The sequence below is a fragment of the Mustela putorius genome, unplaced genomic scaffold (genome assembly GCF_011764305.1).
Source record: "Mustela putorius furo isolate JIRA1106 unplaced genomic scaffold, ASM1176430v1.1 tig00000421_pilon_pilon_pilon, whole genome shotgun sequence".
In the NCBI taxonomy this organism is placed as follows: domain Eukaryota; kingdom Metazoa; phylum Chordata; class Mammalia; order Carnivora; family Mustelidae; genus Mustela; species Mustela putorius.
This window is the reverse complement of record NW_025421375.1, coordinates 6,435,017-6,460,004: the sequence shown is the minus strand read 5'-3', so window position 1 is coordinate 6,460,004 and position 24,988 is coordinate 6,435,017. Positions and strand designations below refer to the sequence as shown.

At 40.9% G+C, this 24,988-nt stretch overlaps 1 protein-coding gene across 3 annotated transcripts in view; it reads right to left on the bottom strand.

Moving 5' to 3' along the window:
- ADAMTSL1 (ADAMTS like 1) overlaps positions 1 to 24,988 on the bottom strand; it is an 899,097-nt gene that overhangs the window by 43,192 nt on the left and 830,917 nt on the right. For all 3 annotated transcript variants that reach the window (XM_013063102.2, XM_004765700.3, XM_004765701.3), the window contains one exon: positions 21,676 to 21,810. In XM_013063102.2, the coding sequence (XP_012918556.1) occupies positions 21,676 to 21,810 (135 nt within the window). The remainder of the gene's footprint in view (positions 1 to 21,675; positions 21,811 to 24,988) is intronic.

Sequence of the window (24,988 nt, the reverse complement as noted above, 5' to 3'; positions counted from 1 at the left end):
TCTTTATGGGCTTTCCCATTCTCCAAGCACTCATATCAGGGGAAAGTAGAGGGTCTAGAATGGGAGATGCATTTTGAGACAGGGCTGTTTACCTAATGTCTGTACAACAGATGGATGTAAGAGCTAATGTTCCTACTGTGCTTCTGATAGCCATTTCAAGGACAGCAGAGAGAGCTTGGGCAGAGCAAAAACACGCAGTGTGGGGACAAATTATGCCTATTATTCAATAACCTCACAGGGCACCTACACTCCACATTAAAATGTACAATTAACATTCTGCTAGAGTTTTGTTCCTAGATCTTTCTAAAAGACTAAGGCTGGGAAGTACCAGGAAATAAGGAAGGAATTAACTTTTCCTATAGTAATGAGACGTTTTTTCTCCTAAAATGCATTTTTGGATTACAATTTTGCAGGGATGAGACAAAAGAAAAGTGTTTCCAGTAACGTGCTCATATACTGCTATCTCTTTGTTGAAATAATTTCTTAAAAACTAAGCAGTAGAAAGCTTTGTTGTCATTTTTGATAAGAAAGTCCAGAGCAAGAGTTGGCAATTTTTTTTTTTTTTTTGTAAAAGGCCACACAATAAATATTTTGGACTTTGTCATATGGTCTCTGTCACAGCTGCTCAAGTCTGCCATTATAACTTGAAAGCAGCTACAGACAATATATCAATGAAAAGGGAATGAAATGAGTGTGGCTATGCCCAGCTAAAACCTTATTTACAAATAGGTGGTAGTCTAGTCTTCGTCTAAGGGCCAGCCCCAGTCTCGGTATGAGATAATTAGTTTCTGAACACTAAAAACATACAGTGTAGTAAAACCACAAAACAAACACCCATGCAAGATGTATTTTTACCTCCAAAGGCAATAACCATTTTCAGAAGAGAAGAAAGATGAATTCAATACCTTCTTTGCTAGGTAATAGGCTCAATTTGTTGTTTTAGAAACATCTAGTGATAATTCATTATAAATTAGAAATCCAGAAAACTATTAAGAATAAAACAATCCTAATCACTATGAACATTGTTCCTTCTAATCGTACATGTGCACATATATTTATGGAAAGTTGATAAATCTTAGTCTCACCAATGAATATATAGGTCTACATCATTCTTTTAAATTGCTGCTTAAGATTCTGTATGTGAATGCTTCAGAACTTTTATTTAATCAAATCTCTATTTATAGATAATTATGTTATCTTTAATTTTTCACTAATATAAGCTACACTGTAACTTTCCTAGTATATATAATCTTTGTATCCAGACATCTTCTTAGGTTACATTACTGAGGTGGCATTGCTGGATCAATAAGCATCATTTAAAAATATTGGTATGCATTGCCAAATTGTCCCCCCCCCAAATGGTAGACTAATTTATGTTTTGGGCAACAATGCATGACAATACATGTCAACTCATTCTTGCATATTGTGGTTGGTAGGCAGAATAGTGGTCTCCCCAAAGATAACCACATACTAATCCCTGAAGCCCATGAAAATGTTACTTTGCATGGCAAATAGACTTTTATAGATAAGAAAGGATCTTGAGATGGAAGATTATCCTAGATTATCCAGGTGGGCACAATGTAATTATAAGAGTCCTTACAATGGGAAAGGCAGAGGGTCAAAGTCAGAGATTGAAGAAGTGGCTAGATGTTGGCCATGCAGAAGGAAGAAAGGCTAAAAGATGTAGGCAGCTTCTAGGTGCTGGAATGGGCAAGGAAGTGGATTTCCCCCCAGAGACTCCAGAAGGACCATAGTTTGGATGACCTTGATTTTAGCTCCAAAAAGACCCATTTCAGACTTCTGACTTCTACAACCGTAAGAGAATAAATTTGTGCTGTTTCAAGTCCCTAAATTTGTGGAAATCTGTTACAGCAAATACAGATATTTATGAATGTCTTTCATCTTTATCAGTCTCATCCAATAAATATTATCTGATTCTTATTTGCATTCCTTTATTGGTAGGATTGAATCTGTTTTTGAGTTTTTAATGTATAGCAAGTTGTTAATGTTGCTGGCTCATGGATCTCTTTGGGAATCTGAAGAAAGTTGTGGGTTCTTGCACCTGAGAAAAGTACATTTACTCATATGCTAGGGAGCTTACAGCCTCAAAGTGCAAGGGCCCCAAGTTAAGAGCTCCTAAAAAGGGAAGGAAAGGAAAGGAAAAAGGAAGAAAGGAAGAAAGAAAAGAGCTCCTGTGTTAGACAGCAGGGCTGGAAAGGGTACCAGTGACAGATAGCACCGTATTATTCAAAGTCAGAAACATAAAACATGCCAGCACCCCCTGACTACATAAAACTTGACGTTGTAAAAAGTACCTGGCTTAGAGGGGAATAATCAGTGATCTGGCCAAGCAGATCCTTCCTGCAACACAGAACACAAAGACCGGATACTGTCCAGCGCCCACTTTTGTTCTCTACCTGTTTCACCCTCTAGCTTCTAAACCTGGAAGCAATTTGGTTTCTGTTCAGAAATTCTCACACCAGCTATTTCTTTCCCATTTCCCTTCTTTTCATAAACAATTCAGTCTAAAACCCAACAGGTGAAGCCAAAGGCAGCGGGGTTCATAGGTGGTGGCGGGGGGGAGGGTGGAGTAGAGAAGGGGTTTGGGGAGGGTAGTCATGGTAGACCAGAGTGGGGTGCTGGGTCTGAGCAGGGTGAAGAGGGTGGTGATGGCTTGGTGAGAGGTATCAGAACCTGAGGGGGGCAGGTAGAGACAACAGTGATAGGAGCTTAGTTATATCGAAAGGGTTTGATTAAATAAATAAATATATTAAGGATAGTGGGAGCCAGGTTTGCAATAATTGTAAATACTGAAAAGGTGAAAAAGAGAATAAATCCTGTGGTGTTGGATAATGATTGGAGATGCGAGGGAGGACTCATAGATCCCAGTGTATAGACATAGAAATACATCAAGTGTGTTTGGCCATGTGTGTATGTATATATGTATAGATAAATAGAGTCTTTATTTCTCTGCACTGAGAGGGACTGAGAGCAGTGACACTCCAATACCAACAAACAGACCCGGTACAGAGATCGTGGTTTCTCAATACTATTCTCCAAGACAAAGTTCAAGGTGAGCCAGAGAGTAATGAAGTTATCAAAGATTTATATGGACATCAAACGGTACAGGAGCTACCTTAAAAGAGCTCTAGTGGATGACTTTGGGGAATTTCTTACATCAAAATAAAAGAGGAAAGCAATAGCCCATTTAACAAGATAGGAATCTCTGAGTCCACACAGATATAAGTAAGTCAATGAATAAATCGAAAGCTAAATGAGGAGTGGGATATTTACAGTATCTCAAAGCATCTCTTCTCAAAATACATACTATAAGGGGAAAAAAGAAAGAGTTTAGAATGAAAAAGCCTGGCCGATACAATCTTCATCAAGTTATTGGAATTAACATCAACTGCAGTGGTCCAATGGCAATCACAATCACGTGACTGGGTGTGAGGAGAAGAGTCCAGCATTATTTCTGTGATGTTTCGGCCTGTGATGCCTAAGTTGAATCTAATCTTGAGGAAACCCGAGACAAATCTGAATTGAGGAACGTATTTTAAAATAACAGGCCCATAATCTTCAAAACGGTTAAGGTCATAAAAGTCAAGGAAGCCAGAGGAGTGGTTCCAGATTGAAGAAGAGTGAACAGACATGAAAGCTAAGGGCAGGGTGCGATTCTGGGATGGATTCTTTTGCTATTCAGGACATTCTCAGGGCAACTGGCACAACTTGAAGGAAATGCACACTGGGTGATGGGCTTTTGTGTTGTCAGCTCATTTGGATCAGGGAGAAAAAGATCTTTGTATTATACTTCCAATGTTTTTTTGTAAAATTGAGATTATGTCAAAATAACAGTATGGTAATGATAAAAGCAAGTCTTATACCAAATCAAGAAATAAAACATGTGTGAGAGAAAGCCCTTCTCCATCTGCCAAGACCTCAGGATTTGGAAGATTGTGGGATTGATAAACATGAGCACCCAAAGCAGAAAAATTGCTGATAGCTCAGAACATGAGGTCTCTGGGGCTTCATTTCATGTATGTTTAATCAGATTTTAAGTATTTTTAAAGATATGAGAAAAAAATCATCAGCAGGATTTGAGTAAAGCACAGTTATTATGTTCTAGGCTTTGATTTGTCTGTAGTGTTTAATGGCCCAAATAGACATTTTCAAAGGGGATTTTGTGAGATTTTGCCTTATAAAAGAGAAGAAACTGAAGCAAATTTTAGTCAGAGGGGAAAGAAGAAGGGACAATCCTTCAAAAGTCATGGGACAGAATATGTTTTTGGTTTATTAAATTAATAGCTTATATTTAGAGCTCTGTAAAGACTTCTTAACGAAAGTTTGTTTTACCTCCAATTTCACTTTTTATAATATTTTCTCTCTCATAGCTATACCATTTTGCGAAAGATTTCAGTGTGCTTCAAAGAAATATCTTCGCCCAGATCTCGAGGCCCTCTCTATGTCCCTGACACGCATTCAGAGCTAACTGTGATGAGTCACTCCCTGAATTGTGGCTTTGAGCGAGAATCTGAGATGCTGCAAAAGTTCATTAAAGTTGAGAACAGCAGGATTACAAGGAAAAGAATTAAGAGTCAGTACAGTCTTTATTGTTCACATAGGAACACTGTGGTCATTTTCTTCTGGGCCTAAATTCTTTTTCTGGCCTCAGGAAGCTGGCAGGACAACAGACAGGCATGTGCTGGCTTATCTCTCTTGATACCGTTTCAAAGAGTCACACGTTAGATACAACGGTCCCTGCCCTGTTCCAGAAAGGGTTTTGAATGAGTTTTTGGTCTTATCTCCTGGCAACAAAAGTTACAGGGAGCTCATTATTTCTGAGCAGGCACTGCCAACAGAGAAATGGAGAATTCCATAATCATAATGGAGTTTCGCATAAAAAGGTTCTTGACAGAATGATGTTTTTGGAATGAAACTTGTCTTTCTACATACCTTTCAGAGATAAAGTACTCAAGGTGAACGATGAAAGAGAGTTTGAACTTTTAAAAAGATACAGACATATTACTAGGTTATGTTTCTAGAATAAGAGTACAATTATTATTATCATCATTTTTTTCCTTTGGACTGAACCTACTGCTGGTCTAATCTACTTTCTAAGATTTGCTCCAACAGGCTATAGCAGCTAGGGAACAGCAGATAGTCAACAAAATCCTTTTTAAAAGCTGGATAGGTTTTCAGGGATGGTACAGATCTTCTTCTGTTTTTAGGAATGTTACTTGCGGCCCTGGCATGGGGATGTGCTGGCAAAAGGTCCTTCCCAGGATGCTCAGGAAAACATTGAAACAAAATCAAAACCCAGCTATACCAATGTGTACCCCACTGGGATTTTAAGGGAGCTGAAATGGGATTCCAGCTCACTGCCTGGCTCCCCTTTCTACCAGCAAAAGGGAGGGGGTTCTCCCAAGTTGTTCGTCCTCTGTATCCACAGAATGGGAGACCCACACTTTAAGCTGAGTCAAGATGTGTAATTCTTGGCAGATAGTAGAGTTGTAAGAAATATTTGTGGAATGAAGTTAGGTTTCCAGTCCAGATTTTATTCATTTATTCTTGAATGGTTAATATGTGCCCTTGATTCAAATTTAAAGGGTGACTAACTGGAATGCTGTGAAATTTTCCCTCTCATCCCTCTCCTGCCTCTTCCTCAGCTACCTTGTTACTCTCCTCGCAGGGAACCAGCATTCCTAGTTCTTGCAAGCCTGGAAAGTCTTTTTTGACATAAAAAAGGATATTAAAACTGATGCCCTGAAGAAAAGTGTACCTTCTTCTTCTTTTTTGTTTTCCTTTCAAGAGCAAAGGACAATTAAATGGGCTGCCTTTAAAATACACACACACACACACACAAACAAAAAGCAAAAAACAAAACAACCCCCCCCCCAAACCTCTAGGAACCTTAAAGTTTAAGGAAGCCCTCAGATTATAATGTCAAGGTCAACATCCATGGGCAAAATTGAGAAGTCAAGGAGTGTGTGTGTGTGTGTGTGTGTGTGTGTGTGTTTGGAATGACTCCTTATCCAGGAGACAAAAAGGCAGCATAAAGCAGAAGCTAGGTGGTAGTTCTGCTTCACAAAAGAGAAAAGAAACTGAAGTGAATTCTGGCAGGAGGTTAAACAATCTTGATTTCCATAATATTTGCCAAACTCAGCTTTTCCAAACTTTTCTTGAACACAGCATGCATAGCACACGAAAAGATAAGAGACTGTAAACCTCTACCCATGGAAATGATGTGGGAAACAGAGACAGAAGAAAAGTTATTAAATTTCCTTACCCACCAACAAGCCCTTGAAACAGGCAGAGTGACATTCCTCTAGGGACTCAACTACCTCCACCTTAAGACTTTGCTGTGGGCAAAGGGCAATCCTAGCTTGACCTGCCCCTACCCCCAACCTGGATCCCATTAGTCTACTTCAACAATTCCTTTGGAAACTCCCATTATCTCTAAACCCTCTAAGATACTGTCAACAATCATTCCCACTGACCTACATCTGAAGGGTCTCATAACAAAGGTTTTATTACCAGTAGCGAATAACCTTATTCCCAACAATAGCTAGCTCCTCAAGGTCCTGGAAACCTTGCTTCCAAAATTCCTTAGAGACTTACGCCATCCTGACCCCCTCCTAACTGCAAGCATATCATGGACCACTCCTCACAGCCCTGGGGCAGCAGCTCTTTCTGCCCATGGATCCTGTCCCATGCTTTAATAAACCACCATTTTGCACCAAAGATGTCTCAAGAATTCTTTCTTGGTCATCTCCTCCAACCTCACCCCACTGAACCTCACTTAAATTCTAAAACTTCATCAGAAATAGGTGACTGATTCAAAACAGATCCTGAGTTTTGATTCCATTCCATTCTGTTTGTACAAAAAAAAAAAAAAAACAAGAGAATCCAGCCATCTGGACTCTATGGGCCAAGCAGGACTGTGGAACAGCGCCTTGTCCTCTGCTCTCACGAGGCAAGCCTAGCTAACCTGTGTTCCTTTCTTGGCCTGTCTAATCCCACATATTCTCCATGGTGCTGCTCAGGTCCCACTTCCCTATGAAGTCAACTCAGGTGCTGTGAGTTGTCCGTATTTTATGAGAACTCTCTTCAGGAGAGTCAGCATCCTCTCCCAAAGTCCCTTAAAGAAAAAAACAATGCAATCTACACTTCAGTATGCAGCAAAGAGGAACAAGTAAGGAAACTGCTCTTGGCTGGAAGCAAGGGCTTCCTAAGTGATCCAGATATCCCCTGAGAATGTGCTTTCTCCTTGGAGTCCTAAAAATCCTACCTTTACCATCACCCTTACATCTAGCCCCAGGATCAGGGAGGTGACTAAGTTTTAGAGAGTACTTTAGAGTTTACAGAATGTTTTTACATATTCAATTTCATTTGACTCTCAAATCAGTCTTGAGAAATGGTTAGCCACCCATTTTACTTAGGAGAAAGGAAGACTCAAAGAGGTTATGTGATTTGACCATTGTTTGAGTCCTATGCCAAAGTTTATGCCCTTTTCACCCTTTTGGTTCCGTAGTGGGCAAAAGCCTTTCCCTTTTCCTTGCTGGACTTATTGGAGAGTTTGAAATTGTCATAGGGAACTTGACTAAAAGGAATGTTAATTGGCAAATATATAAAGGAAGTATGAATAGCATAAAATGGGCCAGTTAGTGAAAAGGTAGGTTAACCCTGTGTTCAGGATCTGGGCTACAAGGGCATTTGTTCCTCTTTTCCAGTTTTCTTGAGATATAATTGCCATATACATTGTGAAAGTTTAAGGTGTACAATGTATTGATTTGACGCCCTTATTTATGGCAAAATGATTACCACCATTGATAACACCTCCATCTCCATTACAAAATTACCATTTTTGTTTTGTGGGAGACCTGTTAAGATTTATTCTCTTAGCAACTTGCACGTACATAATTCAGTATCTCCAGGGCATCCTTAAGTTTCCTGGTTCCACTTCGAGAAGGGGAAGGCCAGGGCAAGAGCATGTATTGCCAAGATAGTAATGACTAGCATTAGCTGAGCATTTACTGTAGGCCAAAGCTCCATTCTAAGTACTCCATATGTGTTACTTCATTGACTCCTTTCAAAATCCCTGGAGGTATATGCAGTTATTACCTCCACTTTACAGTCAAAAGCAGAGAGAACTTCCAGAAATTGCTCAGGGTCATACAGCTGTTACCACACAGCTGAACCAGTCTTTCTGACTCCAGAGTCTGCACTCTGAACCACTGTGCAGTGCAAACTCTAATGTGCACATGAAGGGTCCCAACAGAGAGCACAGACTTAGATGAACAGATGGGAACAGAACTTTCAGGAGACAACTGAAACCTTGGTCTTTCATTATAAATCCAACAGAGCTGCCTTTCAGTACTCTTTTTATTCTTCCTCCTCCTCAACTTGTACTGCTTTCTTGCTATTCCTTCTGTGTCAATGTCTTCTAACTAGATGTGTCCCTTGATGTCAGGGGGCACAATATACCATGTTTCTCAGTTCCTACCCAATACCTGGCATAGAATGAACCCCTCAATAAGGCACCTGTCTCCAGAATGATATTTTAGCCAGTCGTTTACACTCAAAATGGCAGCAAGTTCTGGTCCTATAGGGAATAACTTGTGCCAGATGCCACAATGAGGAAGAGAATAGACTTCTTGGTTCATAGAGTCAATAGGTAAGTGAGGGATGGAGGCAGGAAATTAACACTGATTAGCCTCCACTTTGTGCCAAGCACTGAACTGGGCAGGTTGCATATGATATCTCATTTAGTATAATTAATTCTGCAAGATGAGATTATTGTTATGGTTGGAATGTTAGTTTCCCCCTCCATTCCCTGCCCACCAGATTCATATGCTGAGATACTAATGCTTAGTGTGATGGTATTAGGACATAGGACCCTTGGGAGGTGTAGAGATTATAAGGTGGTACCCTCATGGAAAGGTTAGCATTCTTATAAAAGTGACAGAAATACCCACAGAAATACCTAGCCCTTTCCAATTGTGAGGACACAACAAGAAGGTGCTAACTATGAAACAGGAAGAGGACTTAGCCCAGAATATGACAGTGTCGGCACCATGAACCTAGCCTTCCTCTTTCCAGAACTATGAGAAATACATTTCTGTGGTTGATAAGTTACCTACTCCATAGCATTTGATAATAGCCCAAATGGACTAAGATAAATTATTTATAAATGGGGAAGCAGATACTGAGGATTTAGAAGCAGGTCTTCTAGCTGAGGTACTAGCACTGTCCTCTCCATTGCACGACTGAGGCAGGGGCCTTAGGTCACAGTCGCATCTTCCCTTCTACCATAGGCCTCCCGGGCCCAGGACAACCATGAAACTACCTCTAGCACCACACAAACACAAGAATGCAAGGCACTAGAGTTGGTATTTTCAAAAGCCAGTTCAGGGTTGGGGAAGGATTTATTAGGTAAAGTGTAGAGGTCCTCATTTTCCCAGTGATGAACTTTTAATACCTGTCTATTTCTGGGACATCCAACTCATTCACGTCATTCCTGTTAAACATGGTGGTGAGGGCAGGCGGGCCTGGGAATTGTGTCCCTGTGCCAAGAAAGGGCAGGGGCAAATGTAAGTTTCTCAGGGTCCCCATTTCCTGACTACTTGGAGTCTTAAAATAAGCTCATGCCTAGATGCTTGCTGTGGCTTGGAACAGTGGCTAGGCAGGGAGATTTATTGCCTCGCTTTCTGTGTCCAACTATTTTAAGTGTCACTTATGCTCTGGTGTCTTTTTAAATTTATGGATGTTCACTCCAATCTAAAGAACCACAGCCCTCCTTCCTGTGGCTTCCTCATAAATGCCCGCTGAAATCCTGATTTAGTTTTATAGTATATGGGCTATAGAACTTCCTGCAGTCCCCATGGGGTCTCTCTTCTCTCCTTTGGATTTTATGAAAAAGAAAAGACAAAAGTGCATAAGCCTGTGCCATAAACCACCACCAAATACTGACCTTTCTTCTTAATAGCAAAGCATATTCTCTTTGTGGGCAAAGCTATAGGAAGTCAAAAGCGTTTTCCTTGTGACATAAAACCTCAGGCTTTCAATATAAATGAGGAAACAGATGCCAACTCATGTCTTTTCAAAAAAGGTCAGGATAAATTTCTCTTCTTTCCCTCTCTCTTATCAAGTAGACTAGCCTTCTCCTATTTATTATTATTGTTATTATTTTTTGGTGCCATTTCTCTGCCTCACTTTTCTTGCCATGTCTGTAATTTCTGATGGGATGGCCTCCCATGGTGGATTAACTTTTACCTAACAGTTGGCCATTAGAACTTGCAGTTCCCGAAACTATCTTTAGAGAAGAAGCGGTGAAGATCTTTGTCTTCCAAACAATCATATGAAAAAGTGGCTTCCCAACAGGTGTGGCCTTGAGTACTGACTGACCGTTACTGTGTGAATTGCCTCCTAATAGGATGCAGGAAGAGGTCGATCCAATCTGCAGCAGAATAGTCAGGAAGAGCACCGGGTGGGGTGAGGGTGGAAGTATGTGCGACAGATGATAACATTATAGGAGAAAAGAGCTGGAAATGACTCAAGATGCTTTCTAAGCCAAGTTCCTGCTAGCTAATCCTGTTTTAAATCACCTGAGAGTGTTTATTTTTTGGAGAGAGAGTGTGGGTATGCACCCATAGGAGCAGGGGAGGGGCAGAGAATCTTCAGCAGGCTCCACGTTCAGCAAGGAGCCTGACGTGCGGCTCAATCTTAACACCCCAAGATCATGACCTGAACTGAAATCAAGAGTCGGATGCCTAACTGACTGAGCCATCCAGGTGCCCTTCATGTGACAATATTCATGCAGCCTCTTTCCTCCCCAGGACCTAAAATCTAGTTGGGAGACATGACATATATGGGAGATAACTTTAATAATACAAACTGTGGTCTGCTCAGTGGTCCTCTCAGCGGTCCAGAGCAAGGGTTGATTATCCATGGCCCGAGCACCAGACCCAGCCTTGTTTCCGTAAATGAAGTGTTACGGGACCATGGCTCCACCCTTCTGTCTCTTATTGTCCACGGCTGTTTTACTGGACAACTGCAGGCTTGAGTCTTGCAACAGGTACCTTATGGCCCTCAGTGTGTAAAGTACTTCCTTCCTGTCTGGTCCTTTGTGGAAAAGGTTTGCCCAACCCTGGTCTGGAGCAGATGCCTTAGGAGGTCAGCAAGGTGGGATCCGCTCAGGACGAAGCACTACAAAAAGGCCTCACAGAATGGCTGGAACTGTGCCTTAAAGACTTCTAGGATTTTGCTAGAAAGCAAGGGGCAAGAGAGGGTCTTCCAGGCAAGGTAGGCTCAAAGCCATGACCATTACTAGGGAAAAGTTTGACTGGAATGGAGTGATTACTTGAGATAGGAATAAGATACAAGGATGAAAACAGAGGCCAGATCTGAATAGCAAGGAGTCTTGAATGCCAGGCTAAATTTTTTTTAAATGATAAAGCCTACCATTTCCCCACACTGGCTTCTAGAGGAGTAGAAAGAGATGTGGAAGTGACTTTCAAAGTCCATTCAAGCTTTGAGATCCAGTTTTTAAAAGTACCCCCAGATATTCTGTCTTAATTGGTCTCTTGGGGAACTTTTCTTTTTTTAAAACTTCTCAGGGGACTCTGGTGCGATTGGGAACCTCTTCTTAGATAAAGGAAACAGCCAGACGCGTGCCTGCAGAAGCCCAGCTCAGGGCCAGGTAGAGGTAGCAGGTGCCCAACACATGTGAGTCAAATTAAGTCAGCAATATTGGCTTGTACCAGAGCCAGCCTGATAAACCTCTGTTTTACTAGAGTCAGCTCTATAATATTCAGTTGGCCACATGGTTTCCAATAAAAGAAATCACTTCTGCCTGCCCTTGCCTAATCCTGGAAAAGCCCATGATGCTCAGTGTGATATTGAGTCTGTTTATAAATTCGGGCATTTATAGTTCTTTCTCTCACTGTTATTTTAACATGACCATTTACAAGGCCTTACACAATTTGCCCTCAGCCTTGTTACGTCTCTGATCTTCTCTCTTTCCACACGTAACCTCAATGACTCCATTCCTGCCACACTACACTAGGTTCTTTGTTGTTCCTTGAACACACTAGGCATGTCCCTGCCTCAAGGATTCTACACTGGCTCTTCCACTGCCTCCCCTCCTCTCTGCCACCTCTTTTCCCATCCTGTCCCTTCTTTTCTTCCTTCAGACACATGTGAGGCTCAATAGCTCATGTTCAAGTCTTTGCTCAAAGGTAACTTGCGTCATGAGCCCTGTATTTTCAATCTAACTTAAAACTGCATCCTCGTTCCCACACAGGCACTATCCATTCTTCCTGCCCTGCTTTTTTTTTTTTTTTTCCATAGCACTTATCTAATATACTATCCATTGGTGCTTGGAGTGCTTTTACTCATCACTTAAGACTGAGTTTGAACATTGCTCTCTGAAGCCCATTCTGATTTTTCCTTCGCCAAAGAAAGGGGTCCTTTCTCATGTTTCCTTTGGCTTTTTTTCTGTAACTCTTTAGAGCTTTTTCTCTCACATGACTGACTTTTCTCTCTCTCCTACTGCTTCTGAGCTCCTCCAATGCTGGGGGAGGGCATGGGATGCTGAATCTAATGGAGACTGGACAGATATGTTAGGGAAATGAACGAGGATTTAACAACAGAAGCTTCGACTATCCTTTAACACTTTCTACACTTGTACACCTAGGCCTTCTCCATTTTATTCCAACATGTTGACTTGAGTCTGAAATGTGTCACGGGCACATAGCAGGTACACGAGCTTTCCAGAGAATTGTATGGACTACCATTGTCCTCTGACGTTAACCTATTTCCCAAGTTCTTTCAGTGTTACATCCTACATATCCCTAAATTTCTGCTCTCACCCATGGTTCTCTCTCACCTGAAATACTTCTTAAGTGGTGGGCTCTATCTAGTCTCTTCCCTGGAAGAGTAGCCAGAACTGGCTTTTAAGAACACAAATCAGATGATGTCTCTCTCCTGTTTTTAAACTATTCAGAGATTTCCCATTGCAATTAGTGCAAAGTACGAAAGTCTTACCAGGGTTCAGAGTGCCAGCAACTTGCTCCTGTTTCTCTGTCTTCTTTCTAGGCTGTTCTCCCTTTAGTTACTGCTTGGACGCTTCCTTAAATGCTCTAGCTTTCTTGCTTCAGAACCTCTGCTGGCTCCTCTGCCTTGGTACGCTCTGAATCTCCTCTGTCTGGGTTGCTCACTCTACACTTGTCTCACTTCTGGCCTCTCTTCTAATCTCAGCTCAAATATCTCCTTTTCAAGAAATCTTGCCTAAAGCTCAGACCAAGGGAGCTGTCCTGCCACATGCCCCCAGAGCACTGGTACTTACTCTTTTGATCAGTCTTCTTACTTAAATAACTCACCCCACCAGACCTGAAGCATCCATGGGAATTCAAACCAAACAAGAGCAGGCACCTTACTCTGCTTGTTTGTTACTGTATCTTCAGATCTAAGTCAGTGCCTAATGTATAGTAAATGCTCAGTAAATTTTTTTTGGAATAAATACATGAAAGCTAGGCTTGTCTATCATATTTATGGTGTATCCCCAGCCCTACATAGGGTCTGGGACATAGTAGGCACTCAACAAATATTTATTCAATGAGCAAAATTATCTGTCTTTGAGGGACTGCCTCCTTAGGCCCTTCACCAAGGCTTTCAACTTTGAACATTAATATTTATTCAACTGTTTTCTGAAATATCCTCCTACTTTGTGGGGTTTACATGCGAACAATGACTATCAACTGCACCTTAGACTCCAGACCTGGGTCTCAAACATTCCAGCCACTGCTCCCTCATCAGTGTGGTATGATTAGTAGGAACTGCATCTAAGCCAGCTGTGCCTTGCAATGCTCAGTACTTCAAATGAATGGAGAAGAAAACGTGCAGGCCACCAGTCTCCAGTGGTCAGAAGGAAAACACCACCACCTGGTTGTGGTGGGTGGGCCTTGGCCTCACCGCCTGGCTTCTCCAGGACTGGAAGGGCTCTGAGAAGTGGAACTGCTGCCATGCAGGGCCCTGGGGAGCCTGCTGATGCTGCTGAGAGGCTGCTGTGTGTGTTGGCTATGACCCTTGAGCCCCCGGCTGGGGAGAGGGGCCAGGCACAATGACTTCTTTCATGGAAAAACTTTACTCTGCAAACCTCAGGTTTGAATGCCTGAATCTCTCTCCTCTTGGTAAATCACAAGGGGGCAGGAGAAGGTTTGTTCTGCTTGGCTCTCTGTGGGACTTGCATGGCATGAGGTTCTAGTAGAGAATTCAGGAGCCCCTCTGCCTGGGGGATCACAGCCCACTTGCTCATGAAGGAGAGTTTGGAGCTAAATATAGGTGGGGGTGGCCAAACCCTATGGATATATTCTGTGAGACATCCTAACAGGTTCTGGATCTAAATAAGATAGGGTGAGAAAAGAGACTGAACTGCTTTTCTTAAGCCACATATAATCATGTGTTTTCTTATTGGAAACACCCAAGGTCATCCAATTTTGACAAAAATATAGGGCCTCTCTTTCCTGACCTTCTTGAGAAAGATCTCTACTACTATAAGGTAGGTTTGTTGGCTTGCTTTTTTTCTTTCAGGCTTTTACTTCAGGAGAAAGCCTAACCTAGCAATAGGATAAAGGACAGAGTGGTACAGTGCAGAGAGTATGGTCCACCTCAGAAACAGGATATGGGTGATTACCATCATAGACCTTGGTATTCTTTCTACATAATGAGGTGGATGGACTAGATCAGTGATTGGCAAACCTTTTCTGTAAAGGACTAGAAAGGAACTACTTTAGGTTTCTGGGTTGTATGGTTTCTGTCACAAGTATTTGACTCCTCCATTATGATATGAAAGAAGTAATAGACAATACATAGGTAAATAAATGGGTATGGCGGCATGCCAATAAAACTTTATTTTCAAAAACAAGCAGTGACCTAGATTTGGCCCAGGGATTATAGTTTGCCAACTATAAATGTGGGTATCAGCTTAGTCTAGGCAAATATTTAAAACATACACATCATATATATGTGGGTATACACACACTCACACACACACACGAGACATATATCTTGCACATATCTGTATGCCTATTTTTGACCAAAATGGAGTAAGGGACAGAATTTACCTTCCTGCTTAAAATAATAAAAAAATGAACAGAGTGTAAGAGGCACTGGTTTCCAAGAAACTGGACATTAGACAATGAAGGACACTGATCCCTGAGAAATGAGGAAAAAAATGTTTCCCCAGCTCAGTGCCTTCACAGAGTTTTCAAGCTGTAACACAGGGAAACCCATGTAGAACCCAGGGGACTTGTGAGTTTAGGAGAGGCAGATGAAAGCATGGGGAGATCAAGGTGGCTCAAGTTCACAGAATGGAGTATCAGAAAAGAGAGAACTGCAGAGATGGAATGAATAAATGAATTTCTGAAATCTGAAGAAGATCCCCCTTGAGGATTCAGTAGAAGGTACATCAGTGCATGCAAGTGAAGAGGCAGGAAAAAAGGAAAGAAATCGAGGTAGCAGTTTCTGGTGCTCACACAGGGTATAGAATAGCTCCTATTCCTATCAGCCAGGCTGGAAAACCTCATGATTCATAAGGTATTGGGCCAAATGTGGTATTGGTGTAAAGAGGCTATATATATGTGTAGTGTTGGTGTAAAGAGATAAATATATCACTGAAACAGAATAGTCTGTAAATATACCCACACATACAATGACAACTGATTTTCCATAAAGGTGGCAAGGCAATTCAGTGGAGAAAGAATAATCTTTTCAACAAATGGTAGTGGAACAAGTTGGGTAACATATGTATAAGAATGAACTTCAATATATACCTTACACCTTAGGTAAAAACAAACTCAGAATAAATGACAGACCTAACTGTAAAGCCTAAATCCAAATAATATGGATATAAAGCTTCTGGAAGAAAATATGGGAGAAGATCTTTGGTACCTTGGAATAAGCAAAATTTCCTAGATACAATAGGAAAAAACCCTCTCTAAAAGAAAAAAAATGAATAGGTTGAACTATATAAAAATTAAAACATTCTGCTTTTTGAGAGACACTAAAAGAGTAAAAAGACAGCCATTGACTGGGACAAAATATTTGGAAATGTATATATCTGATAAAAGAATTGCATTTAAAGTATATAGAGAACTTTCAGAACTCAGTAAGTAAACCAACAACCTAATTAAAAACAAACACACAAACAAACAGGAAAAAACTGAATAAACACTTCACCCAGGAAGAAATCAGGAAGGCATATAACACACAAAAAGATGCTCAACATTAACAACTACCAGGAAAATACAAAGTAAAATCACAACAAGAAACCACTGCAGACCTGGAAGAATGTCTAAAATTCAAAAGACTGACTATAGCAAGTGCTGCTGAAGACACGAAGAAACCAGAACTGTAAGACACAGGCGGGGGAATGTGGAGTAGTCCAACTACTTTGGAAAAAAGTCTGGAAAACTGGAAAAACAAACACCTACTACGTGATCCAGCCATTTCACTTTTAGGTATTTAATTAAGAGAAATGAAAGCATGTGTCCATACGAAAGTGAGTAGATGAATACCTTTAGCAACTTCGTTTGTAACAACCAGAAACTGGAAATGACCATTCTGTCCCTCAACAAGTGGGTAATGAAACAAATGGCAGTCTATCTGTACAGTGGAACACTAGTTGACAAAAACATGTACTGCTGATGTGTGTTACAATACAGATGAATCCCGGAATAATTATCTTGAGTGAAAGAAGCCATTCTCCCCAGGGTATGAGTTCTTTTATAAAACATTCTAGAAATCTAATCTAATTTATCTGTACTGAGAGCAGATCAGTTGTTGGGGGGGGTGGTTGGACATGGGGTGGGGCAATGCTTATATAAAAGGGCATGAAGTAACTTTTGGGGATGATGACTATGTTCATTATGTTGACTGTAGTGATGGTTTCACAGGTGTATCCATGTATCAGAACATCAAATTTTAGACTTTAAATATACAATGCCAGTTATCTGTCAATAAAGCTATTAAAAACTTTTATGTAAAACATATATAAATATGTAATGTATCCTACAAATTATTAAAATAAGATAAATAACTCTCACTAAATGAACAAAGGACCTGACAACTCACAAATGAATGCAAATGACTAATAAATATTAAAAATCAGAATTCTTAAAAATCACAAAGAAAAATTTAAAGTGATATAATTTTCATACTGTATTTTACACTGTTGTATAGTCATCAGTTAAAATAGCAACTCTAAAAACTCTTGGTCATACCTACTATTGATAAAATTTTAGGGAAGTGAGAATTCTCAAATAGTGCTGTGCTCATATAAAGAAGTAGAACTTTTTTGGAGGACCATTTGAAAACGGCACAAACTAAAAGATACAAAACTTTTGACACAATAATTCCACTTCTAGAAATTTATCCTAAGAGAGATATACACAAAAATTTTAGGAATAAGAATACTCATCTCATCTATATTTTTATACTAGCAAAAGATTGCAAAGAATCCAAAGTTCAACATGAGAGAGTTGGTTGAATTTATGATACCTCCCACCAATGCAGCCACCGGAATAAAATATGGAATGATCAGGGTGCCTGGGTGGCTTAGTGGGTTAAAGCCTCTGCCTTTGGCTCAGGTCATGATCTCAGGGTCCTGGGATCGAGTCCCGCCTCAGGCTCTTTGCTCAGCGGGGAGCCTGCTTCCCATTTCTCTCCCTCTCTGCTTGCCTCTCTGCCTACTTATGATCTGTCTGTCAAATAAATAAATAAAATCTTAAAAAAAAAGCCATATATCAGATCTAACTCTTCTCCATTACAACTTAAGCCTTGAGATTCCTAGTAGGTGATTCTACTCCAAAAATGACTATTTTAGTTGACAGACATTCTGGCATTGATTTCACTTTAAGCCACTGCCGAAACTTTCAAGAAGGAATGTTGATTGAGCGACACATGCGTAGGCCCATGTGGGTCTCACTTTCCATGACTGTAAATGAAGACTTGGGACCAATGAGTCCTGTGTTGCTCTCATACACTTTGCTGTATGACACAGACATGGAAAATTGCCAGTGGAGGCTTGGCTATGCAGAGTGGACCCAGCCTACCTAGTTCCATTGTCCTAGGCAAGGTGGGTACTAATTTTCTTTATCCTTATTTAACAGCTGTCCTTTCAGCTGGGAGGCCTGAGCTGTGCCAACTACTGTGGAGGGCAAGGCCCATGTCCCCCCTTTAGTGGTCTTGGTCCAGGTCTCCAGGCTCCAATTTTACAATAACAGCATCTCAGGCCTCCCCACACACCTACACCTTTTTGCAGCCTTCTGTTCAATTTTTTTTGGGGGGGTCACTAAGACTCAAAATTAATATTTTTCACAGTATCATTTATAGGGCATTAGCATTTATATTATATAAAAAATAACTTTTATTGGTGTTTTTATTATGAGAGCAATACAACTCCATTGTAGAACAATTAAAAATATGAGCAAAAAGAAAATGAAAATTATCTGTAATTGCCTAGGTCATATAAAACCAGTACCAATATCGTTTTCCTAGTCGTTAATATGCACATTATATGCATCTTTTGTCTAAAACAAAATCATACTCCATATACTGCTCACAACTTTTTTCATTAACTGGTACATAACAGTTATGTTTCTGTATCTCTAAATATTCTTCCACAGATTTTTTAAAAAAGATTTTATTTATTTATTTGACAGAGAGAGATCACAAGTAGGCAGATGGGCAGGCAGAGAGAGAGAGATGAGTAAGCAGGCTCCCAGCTGAGCAGAGAACCCAATGTGGGCCTTGATCCCAGGACCCTGGGATCATGACTTGAGCGGAAGACAGAGGCTTTAATCCACTGAGCCACCCAGGTGCCCCAGCTCTGATATATGGCTTTAAAAAAAACCCCGATTTTCCTTCTTTCCTTCTTCCCATGAAAACATAAAAATCAAGGTCCATGACTTATTATCCCTGTGCCACAGAACCACAAGTTCTCTGAATTTGTTGCAGCCAACGTATCTATCTCATCGATGGGAGAAATACATACACAGGAATGTCACTGTTTACTGGCAACAACAGGGTTGGCAAATGGCTTTCATCCTATCTGTCAACTGCCACCAATCTAAGGCAGTGCCTGGGCTGAATGAAAAAGAATGACATGATTGATTGAAGATGTGTTGGTTGTGGAAAGGGCAATTAACAGTATCTTTGCCACATACCCATCTTGACCAAGAACATTTGTTACGTTCAAAACAGGGTTTCTTCCTTAAATTGCTCCTGCTATTGATTACTCTTGCAGAATACCAGATTCTTTCAAATATTACTTTCAGTACATCATTCTCCTACTTAAAAACCCTCTAAATATCTGTACCACATAGTCAATCTATTTCCTTAGTCTAATCATCAAGGTCCTCCACATTTTGACAGTTTCCCATTCTAAGCCTGCAGCAACCCTACACAGACTTGCCTCTCTGATCTAAGTTTGTACCCGGAACAGGCACTCTGGTCTCAAAGGGCCACCAGGAGGAGCCAGGGATGGGAGCCAGTGCAAATAAGAGGAACTAGACTAACAGATCAGGATGAGTCGATAGCTGGGGAGGCTCAAGGTAGAGAAGGTGTATTAGAATTCTTGGGGACAAGCTCTGGCTGAGGCTTTTTCCTTTAAATGGTCTAGTTTCTATCCCGGTTAAGCTGCCCATCATCACTTTCAAAGTAGTGGTATTTTATAGCTCTTTCTTTACTGATACCGGATGTACATTCTACACCTTATTATTGCAGCATAATAGTATCTTCTTCACCCTCAATGCCTGTTTCCTTTCCTTGCCTCTTTGAATCCCACCCATCCTTCTGTGCTCAGATCCAAAGCATCAGCTAGACCCTGGTCTATTTCAAATGACGAACTTCCCGGAGTCTTGATACTTGACATCATTTCTTAATTCATCTCTGCAATTCCATGTAGATCCTTCCGACTTCTCCAGTGCTGGCGTGGCATCAACAGTCCCTGCTAGAGTTGCCCCAGAAGTTGTATTCAGGGACTTTATGGTAACTGACTTGCTGTCCCATTCAAATGGAACAGTCTGGATGTGGACTAGGGTATTACAGTGTCTTTCAATGGTTATATTTAAATACCAGTCTAAGGTAACAAACCACTATGAACTAGTGATGGAACGCAGCAGCATAAAGCACAATAAATTCTTATTGCTCATGGCTACAATGAGACAAAATATCATTCCAGAATAAAGAAGAAAGAAAGTAAAACTATCATGGAAAAATATGAGCAGGTTCATATTTCCAGCATGCTGAATGGCATCTGAGTGACCCAAGAGTTATTGAACTTGAAACGAAACAATTGCTGCACCCTCTGCTAATGACTGGGCTATGATGAATAGTTGTGACAATTTCTCACAGTGATGAGTCTAAGATTAAAAAAAGGTTTACAATGCTCACATTTAATTTGGAATACATTTACCATTTATAAGCCAAAAGAAAGCAGTAAGAAACATCCATGAATTCTGATTAATACGATGTGGAAAAACTCAATGCCAAGCTTGTATAAGTTATGAGAAACAGAATAGGGCTACTTGTCATTATATGTGTCTTATTTTTAGGATCAGATCAGAAACAGAAATTATAAGCTTTTTCCACATGCTCATATACTATGAGCAGTCTTTGTTATTTAGATCATAATGAAAACTGAAGGTAATCTTTCTGTTAGTAATCCTATACCATTCCCTGTGGCCATGTTGATAAGGCGTACTTATCAGTATGACTAGGCAGACTTTGGTCTCCTACTCCTTGTTAGGTGATAGGGAGGAGAGAAGAGGAACTTTCCACATTGAGCCAAAGGAATAATTTTAGTTACCATTACCAACATTTGGGGCCTCAAAGAGCTAGCATGAGGATTTCCCCCATTTTGTAGACCTGTCCCAAAGGGTTTGAAGGCATATAACTCTTCTCTTCCACTTTGACCCTCTCCAGAAGTCAAGGCAGGAGTACAGAGGTTCCCGTGGCATCTCCATGATTCTCGAGTGGAGGGCCCAGGACATCGATGGTCCCCTGTACCTCCTCTCCTACCAGAGAGCACCAACCACATGGGCAATAACTTGGTGAAGGTTCCCATTGACAGATGCCAGGGAAGCTTTACTCAGCAAAGTTATTTAAGCACTTGCTGGAGGAGTCCATCTGGGTTGGTTGCAGGCCCTATCTATATAGAAGGCTAACCTAAATAGAATCATCTAGATTTTTCTTCTTGAAAGCTGATTAAAACTCTAGTTGACAAGCTCTAGGACAAGGTCATGGGCACATACATGGGTGTATTGTTGGCAAGGGAATGGAGATATATGAGCCATTTTTTCTGCTCTGCTCTTTACTTACTGTTCAGTGAGTCAATCTGACTGAGAGGATCTGGACTGTGGCATCAGCCCAAGACGATTCAGAAAGGAGCCATGTTGGAATCTAGACAAGCTTTAGAGTCCAGACTAAGATCTGCACTCACCTCACATGGAAAGTCAGCCAAGTTTCCACTGGTGAGTCTGGATTCTGTAGGCAATTTAGTGATTTCCTGTTGGCCACCCCCTCCTGCTGCCTCCATCCCACCTGCAAGCAGTCACCCATGCATAAATCCTGTCCAGCCCTGGATTTCAGCCCAACGTTCCAGAGATTTGGACTCACCAACAAGAGCAGAATTCCCAGGATCCAGGACCAGCTGTGCTCCCAGAGGAGATGTCAGCACTGAAGGAAGGTTCGGTCCAGTGGCTGAAAGCAAGGCCCTGAGGTCTTCTAACTGCGTTGGGACTTGGGGAGGATCTGTGGGAAGGCAAATGGGGGAGTCAGGCAGGTTAAAGCATGGAGGCTATATTAAGGAGGGAAGGAAAGATGGGCATGCATGTAAGGCAGGAGGGAAGGAAAGATGGGCATGCACGTAAGGCAGGCATTATGGCTGCCTTTCAGCATCATTTTTTTCCCTCACAGAGAAGGTGTGTCTATCAATATTTGATGCCCAAAACAATAAGGTCAGTATTAAGAATCAGGCATGTTGATTTTAGGAGTTCCTTACTGAATACCACTTTATACCACAGTGCCACTGGATCTCTATAAATGTGTAGGCAAATTAAACCATATTATAAAAATACTCTTAAAAAGCTAACACTTCTTCAGCATTTATTATATGCCAAGTCTTGTGTTAGTTTTCACTCCTTCCTTCACTTAACTCTTATTGCTGTAGAGTGCTCTGTTATTGTCGCCCCAGATATGGATACATCACAACAGGAATTTTTTATTTGAGTGAGAGAGTGCACACATGCATATGCAAGGTTGGGGGAGGGACAGCCGCAGAGGGAGGGAGAGAATCTTAAGCAGATCCTACGTCCAGCATGGAGCCTGACACAGAGCTCAATCTCAAGAGCCTGAGGTCATGACCTGAGCTGAAATCAAGTCAGATACTTAGCTGACTTTACCATCCAGGTGCCCTAGGAATTCCTTATTTAAAAGAAGTCTATGAGTGACACTTTCCATGAAGAAAAAGGTTTCTTCTCTCTGTCTACTTGTGACCTTTCTCTCTGTCAAATAAATAAATAAATAAATCTTTAAAAAAAAAAAAAGAAAAAGGTTTCTTTATGAAGTTGATAAAATGAATTTGCTTTGTGGTCTGGATTTTTATGCCCAGGTAGGACCAGATAAGCAGGACAGGGATGATTTGTTCTTCAAAATCTTAGAAAAAGTTAGGAGTGAAGTCATCAGAGATCTAGTTAACTGGAGCCCAAAGTGACAAAAATGGGAATTATAGTGGCTTATCATTTCCACTGGACGAATAAAGAGGCAAGGACCTAACGAAGCTTCTGGTGGTAAGAGGACTCAAGATTCTCTGAGACAAGAAGCAGAATCCCATTTCCCTGCTTCCTACATCTCCCAAGGTGGACTCCCACTTTTTTTCTGTAGAGCTCTTGTTGGAGTCTGAAGAGGAGCAGGAGTATTTCTCTTGTAACTGATGGTCATATTTCATCAGTGTCCTGTGAGAGCCTATTATGGGCCTGTCACTTTGTCAGTTATTTGTTAAGGGGGTGGCAAGTAAGTCACGATGGCTTCAGAGTCTGCTTCAGAAATATGCCTTCTGTCTACTCTGCCTTGACTGCAAAAGACCACTGCATACAGAAAACAATGAAGAGCTTCAAATTTTAATATATATTTATGTATATTTAATATATATAAATTATTTAAATATTACATTATATATGTGTTATATATAATTTTTAAATATTCCTCATATGGTATAAGTGAAAACATAATGTTTGGGTTCGGGAATGCTCCATTTGAGCTGGGGCTCTGTCATTCCCTAACTTGGGCAAGTCACTTAATTCCCTTGAGCCTTAGTTTCCTTGTTTATAAAATGGGGAGGAAACTCATCATTTCCTAGATCTCTTTCTACTCTGAAATACCATGATTTTAGGACCTGATGGTAGCAGTTTACTCCAACCAAGACTCTTCTTCCCATCTTTTAAAACTTAAATAATTAACTTTTACAATTTAAATTTCAGTTTGTCACTATACAGTGCCTCCCTGGTTTCAGGAACAGAAGCCAGTGATGCTTCACCTCCACACAAGACCCAGTGGTCATCCCAACAAGTGCCTTCCTTAATGCCCATCACTCATTTTTTAAATATTCCCTTGGGAATATCGAAATTGAATACTGAATATTCCCTCAAGAATATTAAACTCAAGGGGTACTTAGGTAGTGCAGTCATTTCCATGTTGGCTCTTGGTTTTCATTCAGGTCGAGGTCTTGGGGTTGTGGGATCCAGCCCCATGTTGGCCTCCCTGTTCAGTGGGGAGTCTACTTGAGTTTCTCTCCCTCCCTCTAGCCTTCCGGCTTGCATTTTCTCTCCCTCTCTCTAATATATATGTAAATCTTAAAAAAAAAAAAAGAATATTAAACTCAAGAAACCCTTGCTGATTTCCTAAAAGCCAAGAAGGGACGTTATGTCCCATCTCAAAACCATTAGCTATTCTTGGGCCAAATGTAAGCCCCTCCTAATGCCCGTAGAGATTTTATCATATTGTTCTTCTTTGGTGCATGTCCATTTGATCTTCCAAGGGAAACCATAACTTCTCCAAGGGCAGAGGTCACCTCTTAAATTTATCCCAATGCTCGAGATGGAACTTAGAGGCAATACATCATGAATATTCATCCAATGGCCACAGGAATAAATAAGTGGAAAGTCTCATTACATATCCATTCTCCATGCTATGGGTCAGGTCACAGGGCTTGGTGTGAAAGCTCAGTTTTATGCATGAAGCCCCTTGTTTAATAATTAAACCAAATTTTTGGCTGATTAAAATAGAAAAAAGAGACATTACTTCTATGTCCACAAAGCAAGTATACAACTAAAAATACTTGGATTAATAAACCAAGGTTTCTGATCAGGAAAAGCCCTCAACTTAAGAGTGTAAACAGTGATTTTTTTTTTCCTCATCATGTTTGATTAAAATGGGAAGACGTCCTCCTTGTCCAGCTCTGTGTTCACAGTCATGCCAGTTTTCAGTCACAATCCTGCCAGAGCTCGCAGGCAGAACGTGCACCCTTCATTGGCAAAGCCATGGTCGCAACCATGCAGCCATGATTTCCTGTCTGTCAGTGCAGATGACAAGCCAGGCTTATTTGGGAGGAAAAGCCCGCAGGAAGCCCCGTAACTCAGTGTGGGGCAACATTGTCTGGGCCCTGGACTCCAGACTCGCATGAAAACCGACACAGAACAGATGACATCCTTCACCAAGGGGTTTTCTGTGGCTTTCTAAGATGACTAGTGGTTTATGCAGCCACTGGTGAGATGAAAACCCTCCAGGGCCCCTCTGAAACCTGAGTGGGCAGGAGCTAGAGACCCTAGGCTTTCGTCTATCAGCAATTGGGGCTATGGAAATACAATATAAAGGTTAATTATTTTTCCCCAAGGAGGTCTATAATGTATGAATGTGTGTGTATGTATGGAGT